This window comes from Crassostrea angulata, chromosome 10, assembly GCF_025612915.1.
Source record: "Crassostrea angulata isolate pt1a10 chromosome 10, ASM2561291v2, whole genome shotgun sequence".
NCBI classification, from domain to species: domain Eukaryota; kingdom Metazoa; phylum Mollusca; class Bivalvia; order Ostreida; family Ostreidae; genus Magallana; species Magallana angulata.
In genome coordinates, this window is record NC_069120.1 from 17,611 (window position 1) to 32,235 (window position 14,625).

A 14,625-nucleotide genomic window follows, 5' to 3' on the forward strand; every position below is an offset into this window, starting at 1 on the left:
CAATATCAAGGAATGGAATCTTTAAAGTACATTCAAAATACCCCTTGTATTGTAACAGTGAACCGTCTGCTACTGATACTTCCAAACCTAGGTTTGCTAAAGTTCTCAATTATGGTTGATTTTCTAATAATTTGTACCGTGTTAGTGATACAGTTTATACCATAGAACCACTATCAATAAGTGCATTCATCTTTTCACGCGGGCATGTTTAAAGTGAATAATATCAAAGTAGTATGATACCGCACATGTCATGTTTCGTGTACATTTTATTTTTTGTTACGAAAGATTTGTCGTACGACTTGATTTTTTATGTTGGAAAACCGCGCCATACTCGATGTATGCACAACTCTGATTCTCTGTATCGAGGCTTGTAATCCACAGTGTAAGTCTTTGACATTTGTAAACTAGGTTATTTCAACATATTTTTATGTGAATTATCTGTATGTTTCATGTCAGTAATGCTAAGCGATGCATATTCTTGAAATCTTGTATTTTATGTTTACCATGTGCTCGGTGTATGGGGCGCCATTTTGTCCATCATATTTCTGGTCATTTAATTTCGAGTTGCAGTTGATTAATTTACTTTAACTTGCTGTTTATCATATGAATAGACTGAATTCAACTGTTTAAATCATATGTGTAAGGTTTCATAATCTAATTGCAAACTCTGTCCTAATATTTTTTGTATGGAAACCTGTACCAGTCATTGATTGTTACATTTTTTTTGTTACAGCTTTTTACCGTCGTCTGAGACGGTTATCTGTCTCCCAAATAAACTGATTTCACCGACACTTGTGAGTCCGACTTTTATTGGGGCAGAACAGTAAAAAGACTAGGATGTCTACCTCAGCAGAGCAGATCACTCCCGACTCAACAGAGGGCACCCAGGTCACTCCTGACCCTACAGAGGATGCCCGGGAATCACAGACGACTGATGGCAAGAGGCAGTACGTCACACAAGATGAAGAGGAGTATCAGGAAGAGTACTATCAGGATGAGGACTCCTTTGCCGACATCTTAGCGAAGAAGAGGGCTGATGTAAGCCGAGCAAAGGCTAGGATGGCATACACCGCCAGAGAATTGGAGCTCAGGAAACAACGAGTGGAACTCGATGCTGCAATGGAAATGCTACATCTCGAGAGAGAGGCTGCAGAAGCTGAAGCTGATTGTCAAGCCTTTGAATCGACCATGATACAGATGTCACCTATGAAGAGACGAACGAGTTCCTTAGGCGAAGTCAGCAACTTTAAACCAGGACAGGATCAATCCACTCCACGTCAACCTTCTGCATCGCCAGGACTACTGACCGGTACTTCCGATCCGACTCAACTTGACCCGGATGCACAACCCTATGTACCTGCAGCACAGCCTTTGGTTCCTGACACACAGCCGTCCGTGCCTGTCGCACAACCGTACGTGCCTACTGCACAGCCTTATGTGCGTGCCGCACAGCCGTACGTGCCTACTGCACAGCCTTATGTGCCTGCCCCACAGCCCAACGTGCCTGCCGCACAGCCTTATGTGCCTGCCGCACAACCTCACGTGCCTGCCGCACAACCTTACGTGCCTGCCGCACAACCTCACATGCCTGCCGCACAACCTCACGTGCCTGCCGCACAACCTTACGTGCCTGCCGCACAACCTCACGTGCCTGCCGCACAACCTCACGTGCCTGCCGCACAACCTCACGTGCCTGCCGCACAGCCATCCATGCCTGCCGCGCAGCCTCATGTGCCTGCCGCACACCCTCACGTGCCTACCGCACACCCTCACGTGCCTGTCGCACAACCGTATGTGGCTGCCTCACACCCCTTATCACCACTTGTGACTGATCAGGGACCACAAGTAACTGATGTTACCCGATTCCTCCTGAGGAAGGACTTGCTATTCTCCAGACTTACTCACTTTGACGATAGACCAGAATCATACAGTGCCTGGAAACACAGCTTTATGTGTGTAGTGAATGAGCTTCAAGTCTTGGACTCCGAGCAGATGGACCTTCTTATCAAGTACTTAGGTCCGGAATCTAAGAAGCACGCAACAAGCATGAGGACATCCAACATCTTCGACATCTCAAGAGGACTAAGAAGACTTTGGGAAAGGTTGGATGAGCGCTATGGTGCACCAGAACATGTGGAAGCATCCGTAAGAGCCAAACTGTTGAGTTTCCCAAAGCTTGGCAACAGAGATCATCAAAAACTTTACGATCTGTCAGACATTCTTATGGAGATGAAGTTTTTGAAGGAGGATCCGAAGTACAGTGCAATGTTGGCCTATCTAGACTCATCCTCAGGGATTAGACCCATCATTTCAAAACTTCCGTATGGCCTGCAGGAGAAATGGACCAACAGAGCCATGAAGTACAAGCTTGAACATCAGACTGTGTTTCCACCCTTTGGTGTGTTTGTTGACTTCATGAAGGAGATGAGCAGAGTGAAAAACGACCCAAGTTTTGCGTATCACACTGACGCTAACCACAACGAAAAGCAGCCTATGAACGTTCCAAGGGGAAGAGTGAACACGAAGAAAACCACAGTGTATCAACCAACAGGATCCGGAAATCTGAGCGAGCCGAAGCTTGATGTGTGTATAATTCACACCGGTCCGGGTGTTAAACACAGTGTCAATAACTGTCGAGTGTTTAAGGCCAAGCCTATTGAAGAACGTATGAAGTTGCTCCGTGAACACAGACTCTGTTTTCGGTGTTGTTCCGCAAGTCATAGGAAACAAGACTGTAAAGAGGCCATCATGTGCAAGGAATGCGGAAGTGAGTTCCACACTACGTCTCTCCATGTTGATTCGTCACCAGCTCCTACCACTGGAAGGGCCTCATCAGTTCATGGCGGGGAGGAGGCTCCTAGGCGTCAGCAAGTAACAAAAGAACAGCACGTCACAACCATAAACAGCAACTGCACAGAAGTAGGGAAGGAATTTAAGGGAAAATCTTGTGCAAGAATTGTTCCCGCGACTGTCACCTATGATGGAAGAGCTGTCTCTCTGTATGCTATGCTTGACGACCAGAGTAACAAGACCTTGGCTAAGAAGGAATTGTTTGACTTGCTGAACATCAATACAGAGACAATACCTTACCTGATGACGTCATGTTCTGGACAAGTGACAACCTTCGGGAGAACTGCCTCAGGACTCTATATTGAATCAGCCAGGGGTGAGACCAGACTACCCTTGCCGTGCACGTTAGAGTGTGATGAAATACCGAACAACTACCAAGAGATCCCTACACCTGACGTTGCTCTTCAGCACAAGCACATGCGGGATATAGCCGGCGACATCCTACCCATTGACGCTTCAAGAAAAATTCTGTTGCTGATAGGAAGAGACCTTCCTCAAGTCCACCATGTTCTTGAGCAGCGCATAGGACGTGACCACGAACCATTTGCACAGAGGTCACCCCTTGGTTGGACGATCATCGGCGACACATGCTTGTCTGGACAACACAGACCAAGAGCTGCGAATGTGTACAAGACCTTCATCACGGACAGCGGACGTGGAACTATTCTTGAACCATGTGCCCAGTACTTATCCGTGAGAGAGAAGCTTCCAACCAGAGATGTGACAAACAGATTACGGGTATCTGACACTTCATCTGATGAACACTTATTCAGACGCACACCAGATGATAACAAAGTGGGATCATCAGTGGAAGATAGGATGTTTATGGACATCATGAACAAAGAACTATTGATAGGTGAGGATGGAAAGTGGGTAGCTCCCCTACCCTTCCGCCAACCAAGATTACGACTACCAAACAACTATGAGGTTGCATTGAGACGTGCACGAGCCTTGGACGCAAGTCTCAAGAGAGATCCAGTAAAGAAGGAACACTTTGCGACCTTTATGACAAAGCTGTTCGACAACGATCATGCTGAGAAAGCACCCACTTCCAAGTCAACGCAGGAGCAGTGGTTTCTTCCTCTCTTCGGGGTCTACCACCCTCAGAAACCTCACCAGATCCGGGGCGTATTTGATTCCTCTGCGAAGTTCAAGGGAACCTCTTTGAACGACCAACTGCTGTCTGGCCCGAACCTCACCAACAGCTTGCTTGGAGTGTTGCTTCGTTTCAGGAAGGAGATGATTGCTGTCGTAGCAGACGTGCAGCACATGTTTCACTGCTTCACCGTCAGAGAAGAGCACAGAGACTTTCTCAGCTTCCTTTGGTACAAGGACAACGAGATCGGAACGGAACTAACAGAATTCCGAATGAAGGTCCACGTTTTTGGTAATAGTCCTTCTCCGGCCATAGCGACACTGGGCCTCAGGAAGATCTCAGAACTATCTGAGGAAAGCCATGGACCTGATGTCAAGGAGTTCATCAAGAGGAACTTCTACGTTGATGATGGTCTGACATCATGCTCAACAAGCCAAGAAGCAGTAGACCTGATGTGCAGAACCCAGGACGCATTGAAGCAATACGGGAACCTAAGGCTCCACAAGTTCGCATCAAACAGCGCGGATGTCATGAAGGCGTTTGAGCCACGAGACTTAGCACAGGACATCTACGACCTGAACCTTGATGAGGACCAGCTCGTGCAACGGAGTCTTGGTATGCGATGGAACTTGTCGAGTGATATGTTCGAGTTCCGCATCTCTACTGATGACAAGCCCACAACACGCAGAGGTGTACTGTCGACAGTGAACAGCCTCTTCGATCCATTAGGCTTTCTCTCACCTGTTATCATCAGCGGGAAACTCATTCTTAGAGACGTAGTGACCTGTACCTCAGACTGGGATGAGCCGCTGCCGGACCATATTCTGGCAAGCTGGGAAGAGTGGAGTTCATCTCTGAAGGAGTTGGAGAAGATCCACATACCCAGAACAACCGTGGTACATCTTAGCAAGGCAGTAAGAAAGGAACTGTGGACATATGCGGACGCGTCAGAGAAAGCCATAGCTGCCGTTTCTTACATGAAGGTGTACTACGAAGATGGCTCTGCGATGACTGGATTTCTACTAGGGAAGTCTAAAGTGGCACCAGTATCAGGCCATACCATACCCCGTTTAGAGCTTTGTGCAGCTGTTCTAGCCATTGAGATATCGCAGATAGTCATGGATCACATGGACATAATGTTCGACTCGGTGAAGTATTTTTCCGACAGTCGTGTGGTATTGGGGTATATCCACAATGATAAGAGACGATTTTTTATTTACGTCTCCAACAGGGTCGAGAAAATCAGAAGCCTTAGTGAGCCGTCGCAGTGGAACTTTGTGCCGACACACCTCAACCCTGCTGACGAGGGCACTAGAGGCGTAGTTCCTAAGGACATTGGAGAGTGTGCTTGGCTTAGAGGAACTACTCACCTGCAGCGCATTGACGACGAAACCAAGGCAGAAGGGTTTCCCCTACAGGAACCTCTGTCAGACAGAGAAGTCAGACCTGTATGTTTGAAGACTGAGTGTGAACCTATGCTTGGAACTCAGAGATATGAGAGATTTTCCAGCTGGGACAGATTGGTCGAGGGTATCGCCCTGCTCCAGCGATTCATCATAAGCAGAAAGGGAGGTAGATCACAGATTTTACCGAAGTCCATAGACTACTCTCAAAGAGCAGAAAACTACATTATCAAGACAGTGCAAAGAGAAGTCTATTGTGAGGAGATTTACTGTCTGAGGTCCAAACAACCATTGCCGAAGAATAGCAGCATTCTTGCATTGAGTCCGTTCCTCGACGACGATGGTATTGTTAGAGTTGGTGGACGCTTAAGACATCTCAACGATGCGACTGTCTGCAAGAACCCTATACTGATACCGGGGAAGCATCACATTGCGACCTTACTTGTACGCAAGTACCATCAACTGGTGCAACACCAAGGGCGCCACTTTACGGAGGGAAAGGTCAGGTCCTGTGGGTTCTGGGTCACCGGCTGCAAGCGCCTTGTTTCGTCCCTCATTCACAAGTGTGTTACTTGTCGGCGACAACGTGGGAGCTTCGCAACCCAGAAGATGTCTGACTTGCCTACAGACCGCATACTGCCAGGAGAGCCACCGTTCACTTCGGTTGGAGTAGATATCTTTGGGCCCTGGGACGTCGTGACTCGTCGCACTCGGGGAGTTCCAGCCAACGGCAAACGATGGGCAGCACTGTTCACATGTCTGGTGACACGCGCAGTCCATGTCGAGGTAGTAGAGGAGATGTCCGCATCATCCTTCATCAACGCCCTGAAGCGCTTTACAGCCATACGAGGACAGGTAAAGGAGTACCGTTCCGACAGAGGAACCAACTTTGTTGGCGCTACCGACCCTCTACAGATCGACGCAATCAACGTGGAAGATCGTCAGGTCAAGGATTTCCTGCACTCTCGGGGAACAACCTGGATTTTCAACCCGCCCCATGCATCCCATATGGGTGGAGCTTGGGAGCGCATGATAGGGTTGACACGGCGCATATTGGACAACATGTTGAAGGATCATTCAGCACAGGGTCTTACGCACGAGGTACTTACCACCTTTCTGGCCGAGGCAAGTGCGATCATAAATTCTCGCCCACTTACCGCCGTTTCGTCAGATCCAGACTCGCCTTTTGTCCTTACCCCAAGCATTTTGCTTACTCAGAAGACGGATGTACCGACCGAAGCTGTATGCGACACAACTGCTAAGGACCTCTTCAAGGTACAGTGGAAGAGAGTACAGCACCTCGCCAAGATGTTCTGGGACAAATGGAAGAAGGAATACCTGCATACCTTGCAAGCGCGTAAGAAGTGGCATCATGGTCAACGTAACATTAGTGTTGGCGACATAGTGTTGTTAAAGGATGTCGAAACCCATCGCAACAACTGGCCGCTTGGACGCATTACTGCAACGTTTCCTGGCAAGGACAACTTGGTTCGCAAGGTTGAAGTACGTGTCAGCAAGGACGGCAAGACCACCTCTTACGTCAGACCAGTGACGGAACTCATTTTATTATTGGAGAACTGAATGTTTTCTGTACTAAATTGTATTCAAATCTTGTGTGATATAATTTTATATATCAGACGGGGAGTGTCATGTTTCGTGTACATTTTATTTTTTGTTACGAAAGATTTGTCGTACGACTTAATTTTTTATGTTGGAAAACCGCGCCATACTCGATGTATGCACAACTCTGATTCTCTGTATCGAGGCTTGTAATCCACAGTGTAAGTCTTTGACATTTGTAAACTAGGTTATTTCAACATATTTTTATGTGAATTATCTGTATGTTTCATGTCAGTAATGCTAAGCGATGCATATTCTTGAAATCTTGTATTTTATGTTTACCATGTGCTCGGTGTATGGGGCGCCATTTTGTCCATCATATTTCTGGTCATTTAATTTCGAGTTGCAGTTGATTAATTTACTTTAACTTGCTGTTTATCATATGAATAGACTGAATTCAACTGTTTAAATCATATGTGTAAGGTTTCATAATCTAATTGCAAACTCTGTCCTAATATTTTTTGTATGGAAACCTGTACCAGTCATTGATTGTTACATTTTTTTTGTTACAGCTTTTTACCGTCGTCTGAGACGGTTATCTGTCTCCCAAATAAACTGATTTCACCGACACTTGTGAGTCCGACTTTTATTGGGGCAGAACAGCACATTTCCTTCACAAAGATGCTGCTGTTAATGCTAAACGTACAGAATTCATTCATATTAAAAACCTGTATCAAATAGTTGGCAGTTTTAAAGCTTCGTTTTAAGTAAAATACTATTTATAAACTAGTGGTTTGGAGACTCTCCCTGTTACGTGTAAACAAACGAATTAAGAAATTTTAATGTATGTAAAACCAGCTTGGCGCAGGTGAAAGATCAACACAATTTTAGAATATTTTACGTAAAATTGGTAGAGAATATAAGTACCAATGTGAATCGTGCTTGGGAAACCTAAGGATTTACCCCAATTTTTGTAAATCGCTTTTGATTAGTAAAAATGTGCATTATTTTGATGATTTTGTGGATTGTTTCAACAATATCTTCCATAAACGAAATATCTGTTTCTTTCCCAAGCAAGAACTTCAAAGTATATGACTTAACAAAGGATTTTTCCTCAAAATATGTATGATTTAATGTCATTAATCACCTGCGCCGATGCGATTTAAATAGATCATTTGCAATATTAGGATTCGCCCGTCACGTGATTACAAAGTACATATGACGTCACAAAAATGCATTAAATATAATGTTTAACATCGATGTCAATAAATGTAACATAGATTTTAAGAAATACCCCCGGTCAAAGTAGTTTTGCGATGATTCAAATAATATCGTTTTCAAGCCGTGTTTTAGCATCGGGACGCCTTAACATTGATGCGCACTCCGTATTTCAATCATAATTTCATTTGACTCACCACTAACTCACACATAATATGTTGGCCTTGAGTAGAACTGGTCACTGATCGGCCATCCACAGAGACCTTTACCTGTGTGGGGGTTTACCTGAATTATTTGAGTAGTAAACTTCCCTGTTCTGTTTTCTGCCTTGGTAGCTGCGTCTACTATGTCCTCTTACTTGGCAAACATTACCTCTATAGTTGCCTAGACCTCGTCCATTGCTGTCTCTACTCCATCCTCCATGAAATTTGTTATTTGACCCAGTCTTTTTTCTAGTATCTAACTTAGCTAATATCTGATTGAACTATTCGTCCAACTTATCATCAAGTGTATTTCCATGTCTTCCATTTCCTTGTTCATTTTATGTTCAAGTACCTGTAAATCTGAATCAGTTGACATACCGTGATGTACAACTCCCTTCCTCTCATCAGCTTTTGTACTTTGTACATAAAGACAATTCTTTCTCAACCCATCTAATTTCTAACAACAACTTATCATATTTGGTAATGGAATCATATTTATGTCGGGTCTGACCTTTGAGTTTTTTTTATCTTGAAGAGATCCAAAACTTATGTCTAGGTGAGTCATTCTTAGAGGCTTTGTCAAGATACCCATTGTCTATTGCATTCTGCAAACTTGTTTCTAATCTACACCCAAAGGAAGTAGCACACTCTGTTGGTAATGAATAAGCACCAAAAAATTCCTGCATAATCATTCTATTATCTGAGACTTCCCAAAAAAGTATGTCAAGTTTTTAAAGTACATCTCTTAATCTGGCTTTCTCCCCCAATGTAGTCAACATTTCCTTTGCTGTACCCCTTAGGGACCTTCTAACACTCTGTTCTGACTACCACCAATCAAGAGGCAACTTGTTGCTAATGCACATCTTTATTCAATCACTGAAAAACTAGAATGATGATTTATGATATGATGACGTGACTTGATGTGAAGACACGTGATGTGACGATGTGATTAACTGGAAATACAAAGAAAAAAATACATAAGTTTTGATGCTATGAATAAACAAACAAAACACACTCATGTGATCCCTCTGTTATTATTCTTTAGACTTTTGAAATCATAAGTCAGTTGGAGTTTTATTATATTTATTAAGCTCTGTTATCGTATAGTAGTATAAAAGCAATATATAATCAATCTGCTATCAGTCTAAAATCCATCTACTAATTATTAATCAAATCATAAGTATAAAAATCAGTAAAATAGAATAAGCAATTGTTAGTACATCCTTTCGGGTCACAGTTCATAAGTGACTTATAAACGAAGTCCATTGTTAAAGGTTAATTACAATTAAGAGTCTTGCATCCGTTGACCGCTTTCCAAAGTCCAATCATCATCGAGAGTTTATTCTTCCTGGTCATCCAGCTAACACCACGAGTTCTAACTACGCAGTTGTCCCTCTCGGTCAATGACCTTCAACATTGTTCACTATACACTTATTTCGTATCGAGTGCACAACAAGCTAATGACTAATTAACGTAAAGCAGAATACAATCATAAAATTATATTTCATATATATACGGCTATCTGGTTACACTCAGCACATGACAAATATCACTCTAGTAAATATATGCCCTGTGTTCTTGTAACCAATATTTTCTTTTTTATATATGCTCTAGTAAATTAGCAATATAACGAAACCCGTACTACTAGCAGATCACACAATTCAAAATGAATGACTATATATTTATGCCTATGATAGAATGCACACAATATCACATGCCAAAAAATGAAACCTTAAATTCCGATATTATCATACAATAGAAACATGCTCCGATGATATTTGTATCTTTAAATTTATATACACATTCTTATATATATCACTCGTACTAACATTCTAACATGTTACTAAAAATACATCTTTACAGTTGAACACTTTTGTTTTCACATTTATAACTATCGTTTATACATAACTTTCTGCTTAAAACAATACACAAGCAGATTTCATGTTAAACTTACCAACTTAGAAGTTTTCTCTCGTAGAAACAGACATGGTAAACATGGTAAATGTAAATGGTATTCAGCACAGAGACTAGGAAAAAAACTAAACTGCTCGTGCCCCGTGAAAAATCCTAATAACAAAACCGAATCCCGGGAAATCCGGAATATTCTAAAATTCAAACTCAATCCGGAATAGTGTTGTATAATGTTAAATTGGCTATAACACACTCTAAATGGTGCTACTTTCTTAAACTCCGGGATCATTTCTTAAACGTGGTACCTCGTAACGCCACTCTTTATACGACAAGTATCCCTTCTGCGTCGGATCATCCGAAGAGAACTGTGGGATTCTGAGAAACTGTGCTTGATTAACTTCATACACGTTAGTAACACTACTCTCATCACTTTCACTGTAACCATTTTTTCTTTCATCTTGAGATTGATCTTTGGTATTAACTTTAAATTTCAGACCGTTAAGCTCATCACCGTTTTCAAATTGTTTACTTAGAGGTGAAATTTTTGCATTAATTTTTAATTTTACACCATTAAGTTCATCACCCTTTTCAAATTCAAATTGTTCAGAAAGTGGGTCAAGTGGAGGGGCATTCTCTTCAATCTTAACTGACATCGATTTCCTATCCTCCATCTTAGGTGCACTAGCATCAGCACCAGCAAAATCAATCTTATAATCCTCCTCTGAAATTATCTCTCGACCTTTCTTATCAACTGACATCTCAATTCTATCAGCAATAGAACGATCTTAAACCTCAGTTCACTGGGCATTTAGGTCTCACACAAGGAATTAATTTCACTATATGTTACTATATAGCTTTAATTCAGTGAATTAATTAACTATACTCTCAGCATATAATTCATGAAAGAGAAATTTTAATTAAATTCTTCAAGAAAAATTTTAGATCAGAAAAATTACGCCTTATGCCGTTTCTAAGAGAGATAATTGAGAGTAAACATACCTACCCCCAGGTTCACGTGGGTTTCACATGTTGATAAACAGGCTCAGCACCATCCAGGAAGTAACATCATGCGCATCTAAAAAAATAGTTCCATTGAAATTAGTGTGACAATTCCCCCAAAGTAATAATTCTCCTAGCCACTGAGTCCAAAATCAATACTATAGGCCTAAAATAAGGTGCCAAAAAATGAAGAAAGAAAAGAAATTGTCTCTATATATATGGAACTACAATTGACTAAGTTCACCTGTGTGGACGTACATTTCGGCTCGCCGTGTTACCCGGTCGCGATGAAATTATCAAATTTTACGCACTTTTTGAAGCCAGGAGAATACTAACATCAAATAAATTGGTCAATGCACTATTTACGAACAGAAAATGAACATAAGATAAGAAAAAAATGAATAAAATCTAAAGACCACGAAAGGAATACTACATGTCGGCCACGAGGTTCAGGTGTGCAATCGGGTGTAACGAAATCGAAGGGTTTATATACCAGGTATCTGTGTGACGGTGCCTATTTACGAGCGGTGTTCGGCTTTAAGTATTTGTAAATACCCATATTGAACCTCAGTTCACTGGGCCTTAAACCCGCCAGTCCGTGCAGTAACAGTTTGGACGCGGCAGTCCAGAGGGAAGGACGTACTTATACTTCTCTCGTGCATACCATCCAGTCACTATGCATATTGTTAATATAAATAGCTGTGTGCAAACTCTGGAGTGAACCTGGTACTGGCTTTTTCTGAGGTGAGATTTATTAATTGTCAATTTTATCGTCATTTCGTTCATTACTGTTCTAAAACACCCAGTCATGGTATTCCAATCGTTTTTATGCTTATTTGTTACGTTTGAATTTAAATGTCTGTTTAGATACACGTGTTTGAATCTATTATAAGTATGGCGGACTATTATGGTCATATTCCTTTTGTTGTAATGAGTAGTATTATGCAACACTGCATTTAAGTAATTGAGTTGGTATTTTGTGACTGTAAAAGCTAACATGCTTTATAGTTAAGTCTTCTTTAAGACTGTATATCAGTATTTTGCGTGTAATAAGCGTCTATGCTAAGTGCGTCATTCATGACCGTATACCCTGTAAGTAAAGTATGGTGCGTATTGGTGTAAAATCCACAGTTGCTTTTGTCATGTACGTAATGTGTTTGTGTACTATGTTGGCGCAGGTCCCTTTTTCCAGCCATTGTGTAAACCACTTTCATCGATGGTTGCCGAATATTGGTGAAGTCTTGTGTAGACTAAGTGGCCAGTAGAGAACATTGTCCAGTGGAGGACCTTACCAGTCTATTCTTGTTTAGACCAAGTGGCAATAGACTACAGTGAAGGACCTTACCAGTTCCCATACTAGGACAATTACTTTCAATATGTGTCGATTCAAACTATACTAAATATGTAAAAGCAATGTAAAAATATTGTCTTATTCTTTGTCTTACAGTAAATATGAATTTTAATTAATTCCGCTCGAAAATCTGTGACACAACTGACATCTCAATTCTATCAGCAATAGAACGATCTGACATGACAGATACCAACTGAACTTAGACCTTCACAGACACAATTGAACATATGTAAACACAATTAATCAATACAACTGAAATATAATACTAAATTGCTATGGCTTCACGTTTAAAACGCAGCGCTTTTGTTAAACCAATCCAAAATAAATCACACAACCACGTGTAACACACTGGCTGGGTAAACACACAGATTGTTTTGTCACTTTGTCTAACTACTGATTAGTACTTCAGAAATTAGTGCACATAGTGTTAGATACATGCACGGTAATAGCCATGATTGGCACTGACTTAATTAATATTTCACAAAAGTAACATAACAGCAAGATTTGAACATTTGATTTGAACAAAACGCGCGTTTTCCGGTCTGATTCCATCTGGTCCGTGAATAACGGTACTGGACAGGTTTCACATATATTCACAATTTAACATATCTCCCGTTTCCATTTCGAACATATTCATCACATATTGATTTTAAATAATAAGCTATATAGACACAGACGAAACTCTCTTCACATGGGGAACTGCAGAATCTTTACCTTTAAGAATTCTATAAAGTCTCGTCCCCCGGGTGTGTCAATAAAAACCCTTTTGATTGCTGGGCCTGCTTGTCACGGTCTTGTAGCTTACAGTTTAACATGAAGGATAGACGTGGGCGCCATTTGTAGCCGGTGTCGGAAGAAATAACTCAGACAACGTGATTTGATCAAAGGTTCACTTCATTCAGTAGAATTATAAGTTATACAAAAACCGGTACTAATTCATTATTATATTTAAACACATAATTTAGTTCACATAAAGCAATTACACAATTACTTTTATAAAAACTCCTTACCGGGACAGCTTCCCCCAAGACAGACAATATATATTTCATTAAAATTTTCAAACGATGTGTCTGTCTTGACATCGAAGTGGAAAGTGTCCAGGGGCCCGTTCACTAAAAGGCGTAAGATACGACGAAATTTAAGTTAGGCCTCGGGTCGTACGCCAAAATTTAGTCCGGCGTAAATTGCATTTCACTAACAGGCGTACGCCTGGCCGTAAACATTAGTATCGGACTAAGTTAAGGCCAGACTTACGTCCTTAAGAGCGAGCTTAAAATGCAAATGTGCATACAGATGATAAACAGACAGACAGACAGACAGACGGACAGACAGACAGACAGATAGATAGATAGATAGATAGATAGATAGATAGATAGATAGATAGATAGATAGATAGATAGATAGATAGATAGATAGATAGATAGATAGAAACTTGTCATTTATATTTTTGTGATAATTGTGATTGCCTGAGAGAGAGAGAGAGAGAGAGAGAGAGAGAGAGAGGGTGGGGGGTAAAGTATTTAGACACATTGTTTACATTTATATTTAGAAAATTATTGTTAAAATTAACCCCGGAAAGAAAACCAGTGAATTTGTTTAAACTTAGAAGATAAAGAAAATTAATGCAGTAATGAGCTATTTAACCACGGATGGGACATTATTAAACTAGTATCGAACAGCCATACAGAAGATCTAGAAAATAACGAGATTTTCTTATTTCATAAAAAAAATCCAGAGGTTCGGATAAAAATATTCATTAATGTGATATTTAGATTTGTGTCAATGTAATATGTGGAGCCAAATGACCTAGTAAATAGTTGATAAAACTCTAAGGCAACATTTTTTTATCACAATTTGTTTCAGAATTTAGTTTTTTCGATTTATTTAAATGAACGAACACATTTTTACTTGGTCCATTCAAATGCCGGACATTCATATTACAAATGTATACTTTTGTGTGAAATGTGTGTAACTAAGTTTTTAATGATGACGTATTTTACGATGCGTTTTTGCTTTTTCTATGACAATGTGAAA

At 41.1% G+C, this 14,625-nt stretch overlaps 1 protein-coding gene, 1 long non-coding RNA gene and 1 pseudogene across 2 annotated transcripts; 2 read left to right on the plus strand and 1 right to left on the minus strand.

The window, feature by feature from the left end:
* The first annotated feature begins 302 nt into the window (after window positions 1–302).
* On the plus strand, window positions 303–7,539 carry LOC128166792 (uncharacterized). The gene is made up of 3 exons (XM_052832173.1): window positions 303–382; window positions 734–7,130; window positions 7,482–7,539. The coding sequence occupies exon 2, from the start codon at window positions 838–840 to the stop codon at window positions 6,928–6,930; it is 6,093 nt and encodes a 2,030-aa protein (XP_052688133.1). The 5' UTR covers window positions 303–382; window positions 734–837; the 3' UTR covers window positions 6,931–7,130; window positions 7,482–7,539.
* Window positions 7,540–8,595: 1,056 nt separating this feature from the next.
* On the minus strand, window positions 8,596–10,999 carry LOC128164740 (uncharacterized; annotated as a pseudogene).
* A 515-nt stretch (window positions 11,000–11,514) lies between these two features.
* On the plus strand, window positions 11,515–12,708 carry LOC128168029 (uncharacterized). Its single transcript, XR_008241285.1, has 2 exons — window positions 11,515–11,984; window positions 12,419–12,708. It is a non-coding gene; the product is annotated as an uncharacterized LOC128168029 (long non-coding RNA).
* Window positions 12,709–14,625: the final 1,917 nt, after the last annotated feature.